Genomic DNA, 12,859 nt, shown 5'->3' on the forward strand with positions numbered 1-12,859 from the left:
TTAGGTGTATGTGGCTGGTGCCTTAGCTGCTTGAGCCACAGGAGCCGAGCCTTTTGTGATGATATTTAGCTGACACATTTAAAAGCCCTTGGACCAGGATCTGGCACAGAGGAAGCACTCAGTACGTTCGTTCATTCACCAAATGTTTTATTGAAATCTTGATGTAGGCCAGGAACCATCTTTGGGGCTGGGGATGCAACAGAGAACAAAGCAGCTATTATCATTCCCAGAGTCACAAATTAGTTCAAACCAGGATTTGAATCCAAGTCTCACCACTTTCAAACCCCATATTGATGATTAAGCTGCAGCATCTCCTGTAGTCAAGGTGGCCCAAAGGAAGTTCATAAAAGAGTCCTGGCTGAGGGTTTCTTATTAGCAGAATGAACAGGAACCAACACCGGCTTGAGGAGGTTGGGCCATGGAGAGTGGTCCTACCTAATTGTTCTTCATAGTCTCCTGGACCCAGTCCACATATTTGCAGACTTTCGTATAGACACCAGGCTTTTTGGTGACAGCACATGGATCCTGGCCCCAGGAGATAATGCCTTGAAGAGACCCGTTACAGACCAGAGGGCCCCCGGAGTCGCCCTGAGCATGGAGAAAGAGAATATCAGTCAGAGAAAAGGATTGCGAGGAGGTGGGATTGGGGCTTGGAGTGAGACTGTGGATGCCCATAAAGATGTCATTGAGGCTGGTGATGGGGGTGGTGTGGCTGGAGACCTAGGCCCTGTCCTCTGACCTGGCAAGAATCTTTGCCCTCTTCCCGAACGCTGGCACACACCATGGTGTCAGTGATGTTGCCCGGGTAGGCATCCTCACACTCCTTGTGCTCAATGATGGAGATGTTGGCACATCGCAAGGAGTGGGGCAGGTGCACTGTGGAAAACAGTATGAAGGGTGGTGAGGAAGGACCCCTTGGCCTGTCTCCCCGCTGCAGCGCTTGCTGTGAAACAGCACCTGGGGGAATCTGTCCTCACTTGTGGCCAACTCATTTCTCTGCTTGTAAAAATAGCAACAGTAACAGTAAAGCTAAGGAATAAATTCTTTATGCTGGTTGCTTTAAATACATTGTTTCTAGTCCAGTCTGGGGAGGTGGGTGTGATTATTCTCATATTTTGGAGAAGAGAACCAAGGTTCAGAAAACAGCCAGTTGTCCTGGATCTGGAATTGCCCAGCACGTCTGTCTACATCCTCCTCGCCCCAACTCTTTTCACTCTTCCTTGCCACTGCCATATCCCACCACTGACATCCCAGGCAGCCTCCTGGTGTATCACTGTGAAGTCTCCCCAGTCCCCTGTGTCCTTCTGCTCTCATGACCATCCCCTCTCCCCCCTGCCCACCCCTGTTCCCCTCTAGGGCCCCTACATTGGGGGCTAGATGTGGTGCCCCAGCCAGAAATGAGGCAGCGGGTGCCAGCGGTGACACAGTGTGAGGACAGGGAGAGGGGTCGCACGGCCCAGGTGATGAGGGCTGGTGCCACCATTTTCACCAGCATGATGTCATGGCGATGGTCTTTGTTGGGGAGGCTGTTGTTGAAGCCCGGGTGTGGGAAGGACTCGGTGGCGATCCGGATCTGCTCACAGCCTTCCCACCGCTGGAGGTTGTGCTCCCCCAGGTGCACTATGTAGCGGCTGAGGTGGGAGAGATGGTGATCAGAGGAGGAAGGTGGGAGAGGTGCATGACGCCTCGGACGAAGGAACCTGGCTCTATTTCCAACCTCATCTCCATCTCCTACCAAAGGCCTCTCCCAGGCCGTGTGCCTATCCCCCACGAGGCATCCAGCTCCATTCCCGACATCTTCCCAGTTCAAACATCCTCTGCTCCTCCCTCCACCTGCATCTCAGCTCGGGTGCCATCGTCCATCCCTCTTGCTCTCCACCGTACATACATATCCGCCCCTTCCCCAAGTCCCTTTCCTTCCCAGCCTCCATACCACCCCCTCCCAGCCCCGCCCCAGCCCCCGCACCCACGGCTTGCGGCAGTGGGCTGCGGTCAGGAGCCAGCTGGGGGCGATGAGGGTCGCCCCGCAGAGCAGCCGAGACTTCTGGAACAGGGCGGCCTGCCAGGGCTGGGAGTGTGGCTGGCACTCGTACCCCTTGATGATCCTGGTCTCTCCTCCTACTTGCCCTACACGGGGTGGGTCAAAGGAAGGGGCTTAGGAACCAGAGGAGGTAGGCGGGCCAGGGGACTCCCACAAATGAGGGTTGGGGGGATTGGGCCCTGGACCTGGAGTTTTGCCAGGACATACTGAGTGGATGGAAACAGGTCCATACTGGCTGCTCAGTTAACTGCTGTCCTGAGTTCTCCCACCCTCCCCTGGGACACCCTAGACCCCTCCCCCCATGTTATCACTTTGGATGCCATGTGGCCCTCCCCTGGGACACCCTAGACCCCCTCCCCCCATGTTGTCACTTCGGATGCCATGTAGGTGGTTCTATGTTTTGAATGGCAGTGCTGCCCATGTCCAGACACAGGGAAGCCCCTGTCATTCCCCAACCCCCACCATACCTGTCACCAGCACAAACATGATTAATTGCAGAATCATCATGGCCTGGAGGGGGGAAGGGCAGGCCCCAGGTTCCTCTGGGAACAGGAAGGGACACAGGGGCCACATCACTTTAAGGGGAGGCTGTGGGCTGGCCCCAGGCCCTGTCGCTCACCCTCACCTGCTCTGACTGGGCAGCCACCTTCTTCTACCCCTGGCTGTTCCTCCAGAAAGAAACAAAGTTTGGGGAATCCCCTGGTTCTTATAGCACCCCAACCTCTAAACTTTTAAAATAAGTCTTGGATATGGAGCATGGCCTTGGAAGGGATTGATCACAGTCAGAGGCTCCCAGTGTGCCAGGGAGAGTGTGGAAGTTGGGGACAGGGCCTTTGACTCAGCAAACAATAAGCCGGCTTCCATTAAGTCAGCCCCCCGATCTCCTAGGCACATTTTGTAGAAGGTTTTCCTTCTTGCCCACCTGGGAGCTGGCCAAACCCCCAGCAACTTGGGGTAGAGGGGAGGGGAGCTGGGCCCCATTGGTAACAGCTCCATACTCATTGTTCCAGCAGCTGGGCATTTGAGGTCATCCAAGGGTGGAGTAGGAGTAGGGGGAGCCAGAACACAGCCCCCACCCCAACCCCCTCACTCCCACTGAACACCAACTCCTTTGAAGGACTGCCGGACAGAGCTGGGCGGGGCTGGCAGGGGGAGGGCCAGTGCCCTCAGCTGCCCTGGCTGGCGGGGGTGGGAGCAGAAGGCTGGCTCAGCGGCCCGCAGCTGGGGTCAGAAGTCACTGAGGTTGGGGGCAGCCAGTCAGAGGTGAGAGATGTAGAGAGAGAGAGAGAGACGGAGGACTTGTACCCAAGCAGAGGACAGAGCAGAAGGAGAAACCGGAGCCAAGGCAGAAGAGGACTGGCGGCTCCCAGAGGGCAGCCGCCTAGAGGGGGCCCTTCCCATCCCTCCTAGACTCACAGGCTCTGGGGCTGGGGTTCTGGGGGCCGGTGGCGCGGCGGTGACAGGCTAGGTTGGAGCAAGAGGCACCCGGCAGGCCAACAGGCAGGGGGGTGGCCCCGGGCGGGCCAGTATGGCGGGGCTCCAAGCCCTGCCTTATCGCCCTGGGGGCGGGGTGTGTGGGGGCCCTCCCTGCTGGCTGCCTGGGCCTCTGAGGCGCTGCCTGCCAGCCTGTGTCACCTGTCCAAGCTGTTCTTCTCTCCTCTCTTGCCTCTGCATCCATCTGTCTGTCTACAACCTTCCTTTCATGCCCCATCTCTCTGAATCTGTGTCTCTTATTATCTGTTATTCTCTTTCTATAATTCTCTGTGTGTGATTTTTCTCTTTCTGTTTCTGTCTTTCTGTGTCTGTCATCTCCTTTCTCTTTGTCTTTTTCCACTCCTGCTCTTCTGGCCCTCCCTGCATGCCCCCTTCCTAATGCCTTCTATCCTTGCTGGTCTCTCTGTGGCTGTCACAGTCTGTCCGTTTTGGTCTTTCAGTCTGTCTCCAAATTCTCTCTTTCCATCTAATCCCAGTCTCTGTTGTCCTCCTGTCCCCGCCCCACCCTCCCCACATCCCCAGCCTAGGTGGGCCCCGGTCTCCCCTGAGCCCCTCCCTTCTCCTTTCCAGCAGTGGAGCAGGGGCGGGACAGGAGGGTGGGGAAGCAGGTCAGGGCCTGTGGAGCTGAGGCCTGGAAAGGGAAAGGAGCTGGTGCCTGGTACCCGCCCCTAGGGCTCTTCTGGGGCCTCACTTCCCTGCTGACCCTTCTCTCCACCCCTGTTCCCTCCCCACATTCCAGACCATCCAAATCCAGCTGTGGCACTTACTCGCTGCTGTGTGACCTGGGCCAAATGACGTCCAGTCCCTCAGCCACCTCAACCGCCTCTTCTGCAAACCCTGAGCAGTATGGATCCCGCTTCGCCCAGCTTGTTTGTTTTGGGGCCTTTCTCTCCTCTCTCCTAACCAGATGTGGAGCAAGGCCAGGTATTGCCTAGTTTCTGACAGCAGCCAGCCCTGGCCTCAAACCCCTGTTCTTCCTCTTCCTACCACTATGACGTGGGACAAGTGACTCCACCCCTGTGAGGCTCAGTTTCTTCACCTGCGAGATCCAGGTGACAGCCCTACTTTTGGGGGTGGTGGTGGAATAAGGCCTCCAGGAGGGCTTGAAGGTTCCTACTACTCTTCTGACCTCCCTCCTCACTCCAGCTTTCCTTCAGTGCATCTGGGGAAATCTTCTCTTTCTACCTCTGGGGGACACAGTAAAACCAGAACCTAAGGGGTGGTGGGGACCACTGTAAGGCTTAGGCTGGGCCCTCTTGCTTTCCAAGAATGCACTCCACCTTGGACCATCACAAACATATTCGAGCAAAGCCACATCCCTCATTGAACAGATGCTTGGCTATGGGGGAATCACACTGCAGTTGGCTAGTGGAAAGCATAGTATGTTTTATAGACATTTACTTTAATGGTCAGGAATGTTGCTCTTGCAGTTTTCACTTGGTATTTTGGAGCTAACAATTTTTTTCCCTTCTCAAGTCCTTCAAGGATCCTTGAAAAGATTGTAAGTGCTGAGCACTGTTTTTTATCATACCAGAGGGAGAAAAATGACCCTTATTTTTACTGTTATAAATAACGTTTTCTACTCCATTCCTGTGTGACCCCTGAGGGAAAACCCTCACCCTCTCTGAGCTGTATTTTTCCACTTGTGAGATAGAGGAACCCGGTGAGCCCTTCCTCCAGTCTCAACCAGCACTAGGAGAGGACATCAAATAAACAAACACAGCCCCTCCTTCAGTTGTATTATATTTATTCCAGACAGTTGCTTGCTCCTCCTATTTCTGGCAGGGTTCTTAGAAGGGCTAGCAGGAGGATGGAGTTCCAAGAAGTTCCCCAGACCAACAAAAGTGGGAGCTGGAGTGGTGATGGAAGAGGTGTCGGTCCTCTGAGGGTCAGAGTGGCCCCCAAGTTGAGGGTTGGAGGTGGAGAGAGCAGTTCAGTTGTTCCTTATGACGCTCCGGATCCAGTCCACATAATTGCAAATTTTGGTGTAGACCCCTGGGATGCCTTCTTGTCCACAAGGTCCCACAGACCCCCAAGATACCAGACCCTGAAGGACTCCCCCACACACCAGGGGACCCCCAGAATCACCCTGGAAAAGAGAAGTACTGTTTGAATAAGGGAGAAATCCTGCTCCCATTTTCTTTTCCAATTTCCACAAACCCCACTCCTGGGCTTTGAGGACTGTGGCTCCCAGCCTGGTCATCAGAGAAAAGAGGACAGCCAACTTCCTGGAGGACAGTGGCAATGGCTAACCAATAGAGAAGAGCGCACTCTCCCTAAGGGCCAACCCCGGGGGAGGACGGGACTCCATATAAAGCAGAGGTCTCTCAGGGACAGCAGCTGAGCCTCTGACCAATGAGGGGAGAGAGTTCCATCACCAATGACCAATCCTGGGGGAAGAGGGCGGGACTCTATCAAGAGTAGTGAGTTCAGGGACAGTGGCTGGGGCCCTGGCCAGAAGGGTAGAACAGCCTTTTCTATGGAGCACCCAAAGGGGCAAAAGTGCAGAATCAGAGGGTGGGAGGGGGTCCCCAAGACCCCTGTCCTGACTCCATCCTCAAATCTCTCACTCTCAAGCTGAGGCAGCACCAGCTGGAGGCTGCTGTGGGAAAAGCTTAGAACTCCAGAACCCCAGTCAGGTCTTGCCCTCCCCATTCCTCTCTTGTCCTCCCACCCTATTCTCTCTGCCTGTCTTCCTCCATTCTCTGGTCCTTCCTACTATCCTCTCTCTCCTTCCCTCCCTCCCTGCCTTGTCTTGTGAGTCTCTCCATTGACTCCATCTCCCTGTCTCCCATCAATTACCCTCCTCCTTCAGTCTCTCCCCTCCTCCTCCCGGCCTGGATGACCTTGTGCCCCACCAGTGTGCTCACCTGGCAGGCATCCTCCCCTGCGACACCACCTGCACACACCATGTTGTCTGTGATTCTCCCGGGGTACACAGCACGGCAGGTGGCATCAGAGACAATGGGGAGGTCGAGGCACTGGAGCTTGTCTGGGAATGGGTCTGAGGATGGAAGATGGATGCTGTTGAGGTCCCCCAAACCTCCCCACTTTGAAGCCACATCCCTCCTCCCAGGGAAGCCCAAATCCAAGTCAATATTCCTGCCCCCAACCATCCTGCACTACTCCCTGTAATCCTAAACCTCTACCTTTCAGATTTACGATTCAATTTCATAGTGACTCATGGCCCCAGGTTATTGGTCCAGTCTCTTGATATTTGACTTTGGCATAACTCAACGCCATCCTTGTCCCTCTAACCAAAGATGCAATGAATCCAGACCTGACCTTCTCCTGCGGTCTTAGAACCTTATCCCAGCTTGACCTTAAGTCCTCTCTCTGTCTCCTGACCCCATGTCCTTGTCTACACCTCAACCCCCAGGCTCAGCTCTGTATCCTCTAAACCTTCACGTCATCAGTCCAACTCCCAAGTCTCCTCTGATCCTAGTTTATTGGACCCCAGAATCCATTACCCCAAACCTCTAGCCCCAAACCCTTTGACTTCTAATCTCAGATATGTGCTTTCTGAGTTCTGATAGAATTCCAGTTTCCATCCTCAGATTCTGACCAGATTGTGCAACATCTGGACCCCATGACCTCAGCTCTCCAGTGACCCCTAACCCCATCCAATGCCCAATGATCCTTGATATCCAGATCATATACAGCCTTTTGCTCCAGTATGATGACACCTGACACACTGGCCTCCAACAGTATCTCAGACCTCTGACCCCTGACTCCATACCCAATCCCTTAAACTCTTTGACCCCAAGACCCTGATCTACCACGATCTCTGATTCCAAGCCATAATCCTGATATTTGACCTCATACCCTGAGCCTTTGCCCATCCTTTCCTGCAGTTACAATTCCAGGCCCCTCATCCTATTTCCCAGGCTTTTATCCACCCTGACCCCTGACCCCTTACTCCACGGATGGTTGGTGGTACCCCAGCCTGAGATGTGGCACTCGGTGCCTGGGGTCACACAAGTACTGGGCAAGGGCAGGGTCTGGACACTGTTGGTCAAGCGGACGGGCAAGCCCAGGCGCAGAAGCCGGAGGTCGTGCTCGTGGTTCATCAGGGATCCCTGGTAGCTGGGATGGGTCACGGAGAAGCCACTGCGCCGGATCTGCTCCGTCCAGTCCAGCTGGCTGAGGCTGTGTTCCCCCAGGCGCACCCAGTACCTGCTGCAAGTGGCAGTGGCTCAGTGGTGGCAGGTGAGCAGCCCTCCTGCCTCTCTGTTCTCTCTGTCCTCTGAGTCTCTCTTCCAGGCACTATCTCTATTACCATCTTTTCATTTCTGCTGTTCACCTTGCTTTTCCTCGCATACCACTACCTCTGTGTCTCTTTCTGATTCTCTAGGATGCTGAGGCCCATAGGAGCAGGGACATCTGTGTGCCTTATTCACTGCTGTGCTCCCACCACCTGGCACGTGTCCTCAGTGTTGCTGACTGAGGGAATGAGTGCACAGTGCATGCTCTCTCTTTGTCCTGCTGCTGCCTCTCCCTGAGTCTCTCTGTTCCTTTGCATCTGAGCTTCCCTTGCATGAAAAATGCCAGGGCATCCATCCTGACAAGCCCAGTCTCTCATTGTACAAAGGGCACTGCTGAGGCCCACAGAGGTGCTAGGCATAGTCTCCGAGGCTGCACCAAAGGGTTGGGTCAGACAGAGGCGCCGTGCTCAGGCTGGGTGAGGGGATGGCTGGGGCTAGTGGCAGGTGTCATATAGGAAAGAAGGGGACATACAGGAAGGAAAGGGAAGGGAAAGTGGGCAGGTTCCAGGACCCTTTCTGGCCCTCCACCCACCACGTCTCACCACCCCCAGTCCCACTCAGGGCCAGTGTTGAGGAAGTTCTACTCCTTCTCTAGCCTCAGACTCTCTTGTTGCAGGACCAGGTTTTCAGTCCTTGACACTCCCTTCCCCTGTGAGCCTACTCCCAGCACTTGCCTTCCCATAATTGCTCCTTTGCCCACCCCAGGAAGGGACTCAGATTGAGGCTTACCTTCCGCTGCAGTGAGCAGCTGTGAGAACCCACCTACGGTCAATGAGGACACCCCCACAGCGCAGGCTGGTACCCTCAAACAGTCCCACCTGCCAAGGCTGGGAGTGGGGCAGACACTCGGTGCCATTCCAAATCTTCAACGTGCCCGCCTGGGTAAGCCCTGGGGACAGGAGCATGGGTCAGAGAGAGGAAGGGAGACACAGAGATGGAGAGACACAAGGGCAGAGACACAAAAAGAGAGAGAAACAGGGAAGAGAGAGAGAGAGGAAGACTGACTCAGTCTTTCTGAAAAAGAGAGTGAAACACCAAAGAGACATGGAGAAAGATGCTGAAAGATGAGAAGAAAAAGAGAGACAGAAATCTGGGGTAAGACAGAAGAGGAGATAGATCAAAAGCTGTAGGAGAAGAAGGGGAGCAGCACCCTGAGAACATCGGGTAAATGAAGGCACAGAGTAAGCCTCTCTTCTCCCCAACCAGGCCGGGGGCCAGGCTGTGAGGAGGAGGTGAGGGCACCCAGCCCCCTCCTGCCCTCTCCCTGCCCCTGGAGAACTCACCAAGAACACCCAGGAGCAAAAAGATGCTGGTGCTCATGGCGGGCCACCTCCGAGGTCTGAGGGAAGAGGTGGGGAGTCTCAGGGATCACCCTTTCCCCGTGGCCCTTGCCTCTCTTCTCCTCCTCAAAGGTCACTGTGGGGATGGCTTGCTCGTCCCCTCTCTACCTGTACCTGCAGGTTCCCCCCCACCTTGGTGGCTGGCCGCCCCATCTCACCGGTCTCTTTGCTGGGTCCTCTATATGCTGTCACCGGTTCAGCCGGTCTCTCTCCCTCTGCTATCTCTCTGTCCACCTACCTACCTGCCTTTCCTTTTGTCTGCCAGTCAGCTCTCTCACTCTGTCTGGATCTTCAGCCACTTGTCATGTTGCCCAACCTGTCCCTTTCCTTCCCTCTGTCACCCCAGAGCAGCTACGGTCAAAGCTTTTAACTCTCTTCCTCCCAGCCTATCCAATTTCCCAGTTGGGGGAAGGGGATGAGGAAGTTGGGGTGGGGCATCCTCTAATTTGGCAGAAACTCTTCTCAGCTAATGACACATAATTGAGCTTTACAACCAAATGGAGAGAAAAAGGAGGAAGGGACCCAGGGTGGGAAGATCCAACCCCACTCCCTCTCTTCTTCCCAAACCCGCCAGCAGCCCCAGGACTGATGACTCAAGGTGACTGAAGAACTGGGTTTTAATCCCAACTCCAGTGACGAGGAGGGTGGGGACACCTTGGACACCTGGGCCCTGACCCTCCCTGTACAAGGGAGGGGTGGAGAGAGGGAGCAGCTGCAGAGGCAGGAGCTTGGACTTGGAGGTGAGGGGCAGGAGGACTGAGGGTGCAGAGAATCCCTGAAAGAGAACAGAATCCCTCATAGGAAGGAGCAGACTTTAAAATAGGTGGTTAAGGAGCGACAGGAGCTGGGTTCTGATTCTAACTGAGTTTTTTATATGCGCGATCAACCCTGAACACCAGGAAGGACACTCACCCTCACCTTGACTACTTCAAGAAGCACAGATCTTGTATATATATAAACACACACACACTGTATGTATAAAGTTTATTTATTTAATTCCATGGAAGTTTTTGTTTGCATAAGAGCTTCCATTGCTGGCCAGGCAGTGTGGCTCATGGTAGTAATCCTTGCATTCTGGGAGGACAAGGCAGGTAGAACCCTTTGAACTCAGGAGTTCGAGGCCAGCCTGAACAAGATCGAGACTCCCATCTCTACTAAAAATAGAAAAATTAGCTGGACATTGTGGTGGGTGCCTGTAGTCCTAGTTACTGGGAGGCTGAGGCAGGAACATCACTCAAACCCAGGAGTTTGAGGTTGCTGTGAGCTATGATGTCATAGCACTCTACCCAGGGTGACAGAGGGAGACCCTGTCTCAAAAAAGAAAAAGAGCTTCCATTGCTTAAATAAAACCCACAGAGAAGGGAAAAAAGAGAGACAGAGAATATCAGGGGATAAGAGAAGTCTGTACTGAGTTTTTGCTTCATTTAGAAGGGAAGGAGGGGAAAGAAGGAAAAAGGGAATGAAACTCAGGAAGGGAGATTGAGAAACAAGCCAAGAGAAAGGCAGTCAAAAAGAGAGAGAGAGAAGAAAGAGAAAGAAAACGAGAACAGGGGTCTCCCAACCCCACGCCCATCTTTTAGTCCTTCACTTCTTTGGATCTCAGGTCCCTGTACCTTTTCAGCATCACATAACTTTAGCTTTTGGCTGTATGCCTGTATAGGGCGCCGGCCACATACACCGGGGCTTGCAGGTTCGAACCTGGCCCAGGCCTGCTAAACAACAATGACAACAACAACAACAACAAAAGCCAGTCATTGTGGTGGGCACCTGTAGTTCCAGATACTTGGGAGGCTGAGGCAAGAGAATCGCTTAAGCCCAAGAGTTGAAGGTTGCTGAAAGCTGTAATGCCATGGCACTCTACTGAGGGTGGCATAGTGAGACTCTGACTCAAAAAAACCCTAAAACAACAAAACAAACCAAAACAACAGGCTCGGCACCCGTAGCTCAGCCACTAGGGGGCTAGCCACATACACTGGAGCTGGCAGATTCCAATCCAGCCCAGGCCTGCCAAAGAACAGTGACAATTACAACCAAAAAATTCTACACAGGGCAACAGCTTGAGAGTTTGTCTCAAAAAACAAACAAACAAACAATAAAAACCTTTAGCTTTTGATTTGCTCTCACAGACCACCTAACTTACTGCCTCTCTTTCTGTGGATTTTTGAGATATAATTCACATCCAATAAAATGGAATACAAAAATATAAGGCAGGGTCCCTGATTTTTAGGAGCATTTGTGCAAATTAAAAATTACCAGATATGTAGTTAATAATGTATTGTACACTTAAAAATTACAGACTAGATTTTTTTTTTTGAGACAGTCTCATAGCTTTGCGCAGTGGCAGTATCGTAGCCAATTAGGTTTATCTGAGGTGCGATTATTGCTAATTGAGACAGTCTCACTAGGTTGCCCTCTGTAGAGTGCTGTAGTGTCACAGCTCACACCAACCTCAAACTCTTGGGCTTAGGCGATCTCTTGCCTCAGCTTCCCGAGTAGCTGGGACTACAGGCACCCGTCATAATGTCCAGCTATTTTTTGGTTGCAGTTGTCATTGTTGTTTAGCTGGCCCAGGCCAGGCTTGAACCTGCCACCTTCAGTGTATGTGGCCGGCGCTTTACTCACTGAGCTATAAGCCTGAGAGGTAATGCTTGTGTCAGTGTGATTTAGCCATTCCACAATATATTCATTGTTTACAGCACTGTGCTGTACATCATAAATATATACAACTTGTATTTGTCAAGTTAAAACAAGTATTTTTTATTAAAAAGAAATGTACCCTTCGGCTTCGACTGGGAGCTGCCTTACTGGAATGTAAGACCGAGTGCTGCAGATCCTCCGACTTTTCAAGAGAAGCTGGAAATTCAGGTTTAGAGTGGGGTATTTCCTGATCTTAAAATATGGGAAAACAAAAGTGTAGAACTGTAGGCTGAATAGAGCAGATCACTCTCTCTGTCTCTCTCTTTGTCATCTTTCTTAGGGGGCTAATATTTACATAACATAAAATTCTACATCTTGACAAATTTATAATCTACAATTCAGTGACTTCCACCACATTCACCATGTTGTGCAACATCACCACTAATTCCAGAACATTTTCATCTCCTCCCAAAGAAACTCCGTGCCCATGATCAACCGATGATGAATAAAATGCGGTGCATCCATGCAGCGGAGTATTATTCAGGCATCAAAGGGGATGAAGTTCTGTCTGACACAGGCGCGATGTGGACAAACCTAGGAAACAAGTTGCTGAGTGAAAGAAGCCAGACCCGGAGGCCCGCATGCTATGGGACTCTCTTTATATGAAATGTCCAGAGTAGGCAGATTCACAGAGACAGAAAGCAGGTTCGTGGTTGCCAGGGGCCGCTGGGCAGGGGGAATAGTGGCTGCTCGGGGCTCTCTTTGACCCTCAGGCTGCCAGTTTGTGGCTTCTGGCTAAAGACAAATGCCTTTTGCTGCAGCCAGCCACATAGCCCCCTCTTTTTGGATGACGCCCTGGGAACCTCTTGCCAGGACCCGCAGATACTGGCCCCCAGATCTGGAGCCCCCAGATTTCTCCAGCCTCTGAGCTTCACGTCTCTCTTCTTGGCAACCATCAGAAATCTATTCTTGAGTCTAGAGAGAAATCAGCCACTCCAACCCTGTCTAGAACATGGAGACCTTGTAGATACAGAAACAGGTATGACTAAGTGAAATCATTTGCCCAAAGTAGAAGAACACAC

At 52.7% G+C, this 12,859-nt stretch overlaps 2 protein-coding genes and 1 pseudogene across 4 annotated transcripts; 1 reads left to right on the plus strand and 2 right to left on the minus strand.

Annotated features, from left to right (window-relative positions):
• Positions 1 to 130: 130 nt before the first annotated feature.
• Positions 131 to 4,372, minus strand: KLK11 (kallikrein related peptidase 11). 3 transcript variants are annotated; one of them, XM_012813675.1, is made up of 6 exons: positions 4,303 to 4,372; positions 2,509 to 2,583; positions 1,971 to 2,127; positions 1,366 to 1,631; positions 740 to 876; positions 131 to 588 (listed from the first exon to the last, which is right to left on the minus strand). In XM_012813675.1, the coding sequence occupies exons 2-6, from the start codon at positions 2,546 to 2,548 to the stop codon at positions 436 to 438; spliced, it is 753 nt and encodes a 250-aa protein (XP_012669129.1). In that variant the 5' UTR covers positions 2,549 to 2,583; positions 4,303 to 4,372; the 3' UTR covers positions 131 to 435. The 3 variants fall into 3 exon arrangements, with proteins under 3 accessions (XP_012669129.1, XP_012669128.1, XP_012669127.1); XM_012813674.1 differs by lacking the exon at positions 4,303 to 4,372 and adding an exon at positions 3,458 to 3,502; XM_012813673.2 differs by lacking the exon at positions 4,303 to 4,372 and having other exon boundaries at positions 136 to 588; positions 1,366 to 1,700; positions 1,965 to 2,127; positions 2,509 to 2,551.
• Positions 4,373 to 5,468: 1,096 nt separating this feature from the next.
• On the minus strand, positions 5,469 to 9,120 carry KLK12 (kallikrein related peptidase 12). The gene is made up of 5 exons (XM_012813676.1): positions 9,084 to 9,120; positions 8,530 to 8,689; positions 7,455 to 7,714; positions 6,406 to 6,539; positions 5,469 to 5,624 (listed from the first exon to the last, which is right to left on the minus strand). Exons 1-5 carry the CDS (start codon positions 9,118 to 9,120, stop codon positions 5,469 to 5,471), a joined length of 747 nt encoding a protein of 248 aa, XP_012669130.1.
• Positions 9,121 to 11,466: 2,346 nt separating this feature from the next.
• Positions 11,467 to 11,639, plus strand: LOC111722612 (annotated as a pseudogene).
• Positions 11,640 to 12,859: the final 1,220 nt, after the last annotated feature.

This window comes from Otolemur garnettii, unplaced genomic scaffold (assembly GCF_000181295.1).
Source record: "Otolemur garnettii isolate 467f Iridium unplaced genomic scaffold, OtoGar3 scaffold00288, whole genome shotgun sequence".
Taxonomy (NCBI): domain Eukaryota; kingdom Metazoa; phylum Chordata; class Mammalia; order Primates; family Galagidae; genus Otolemur; species Otolemur garnettii.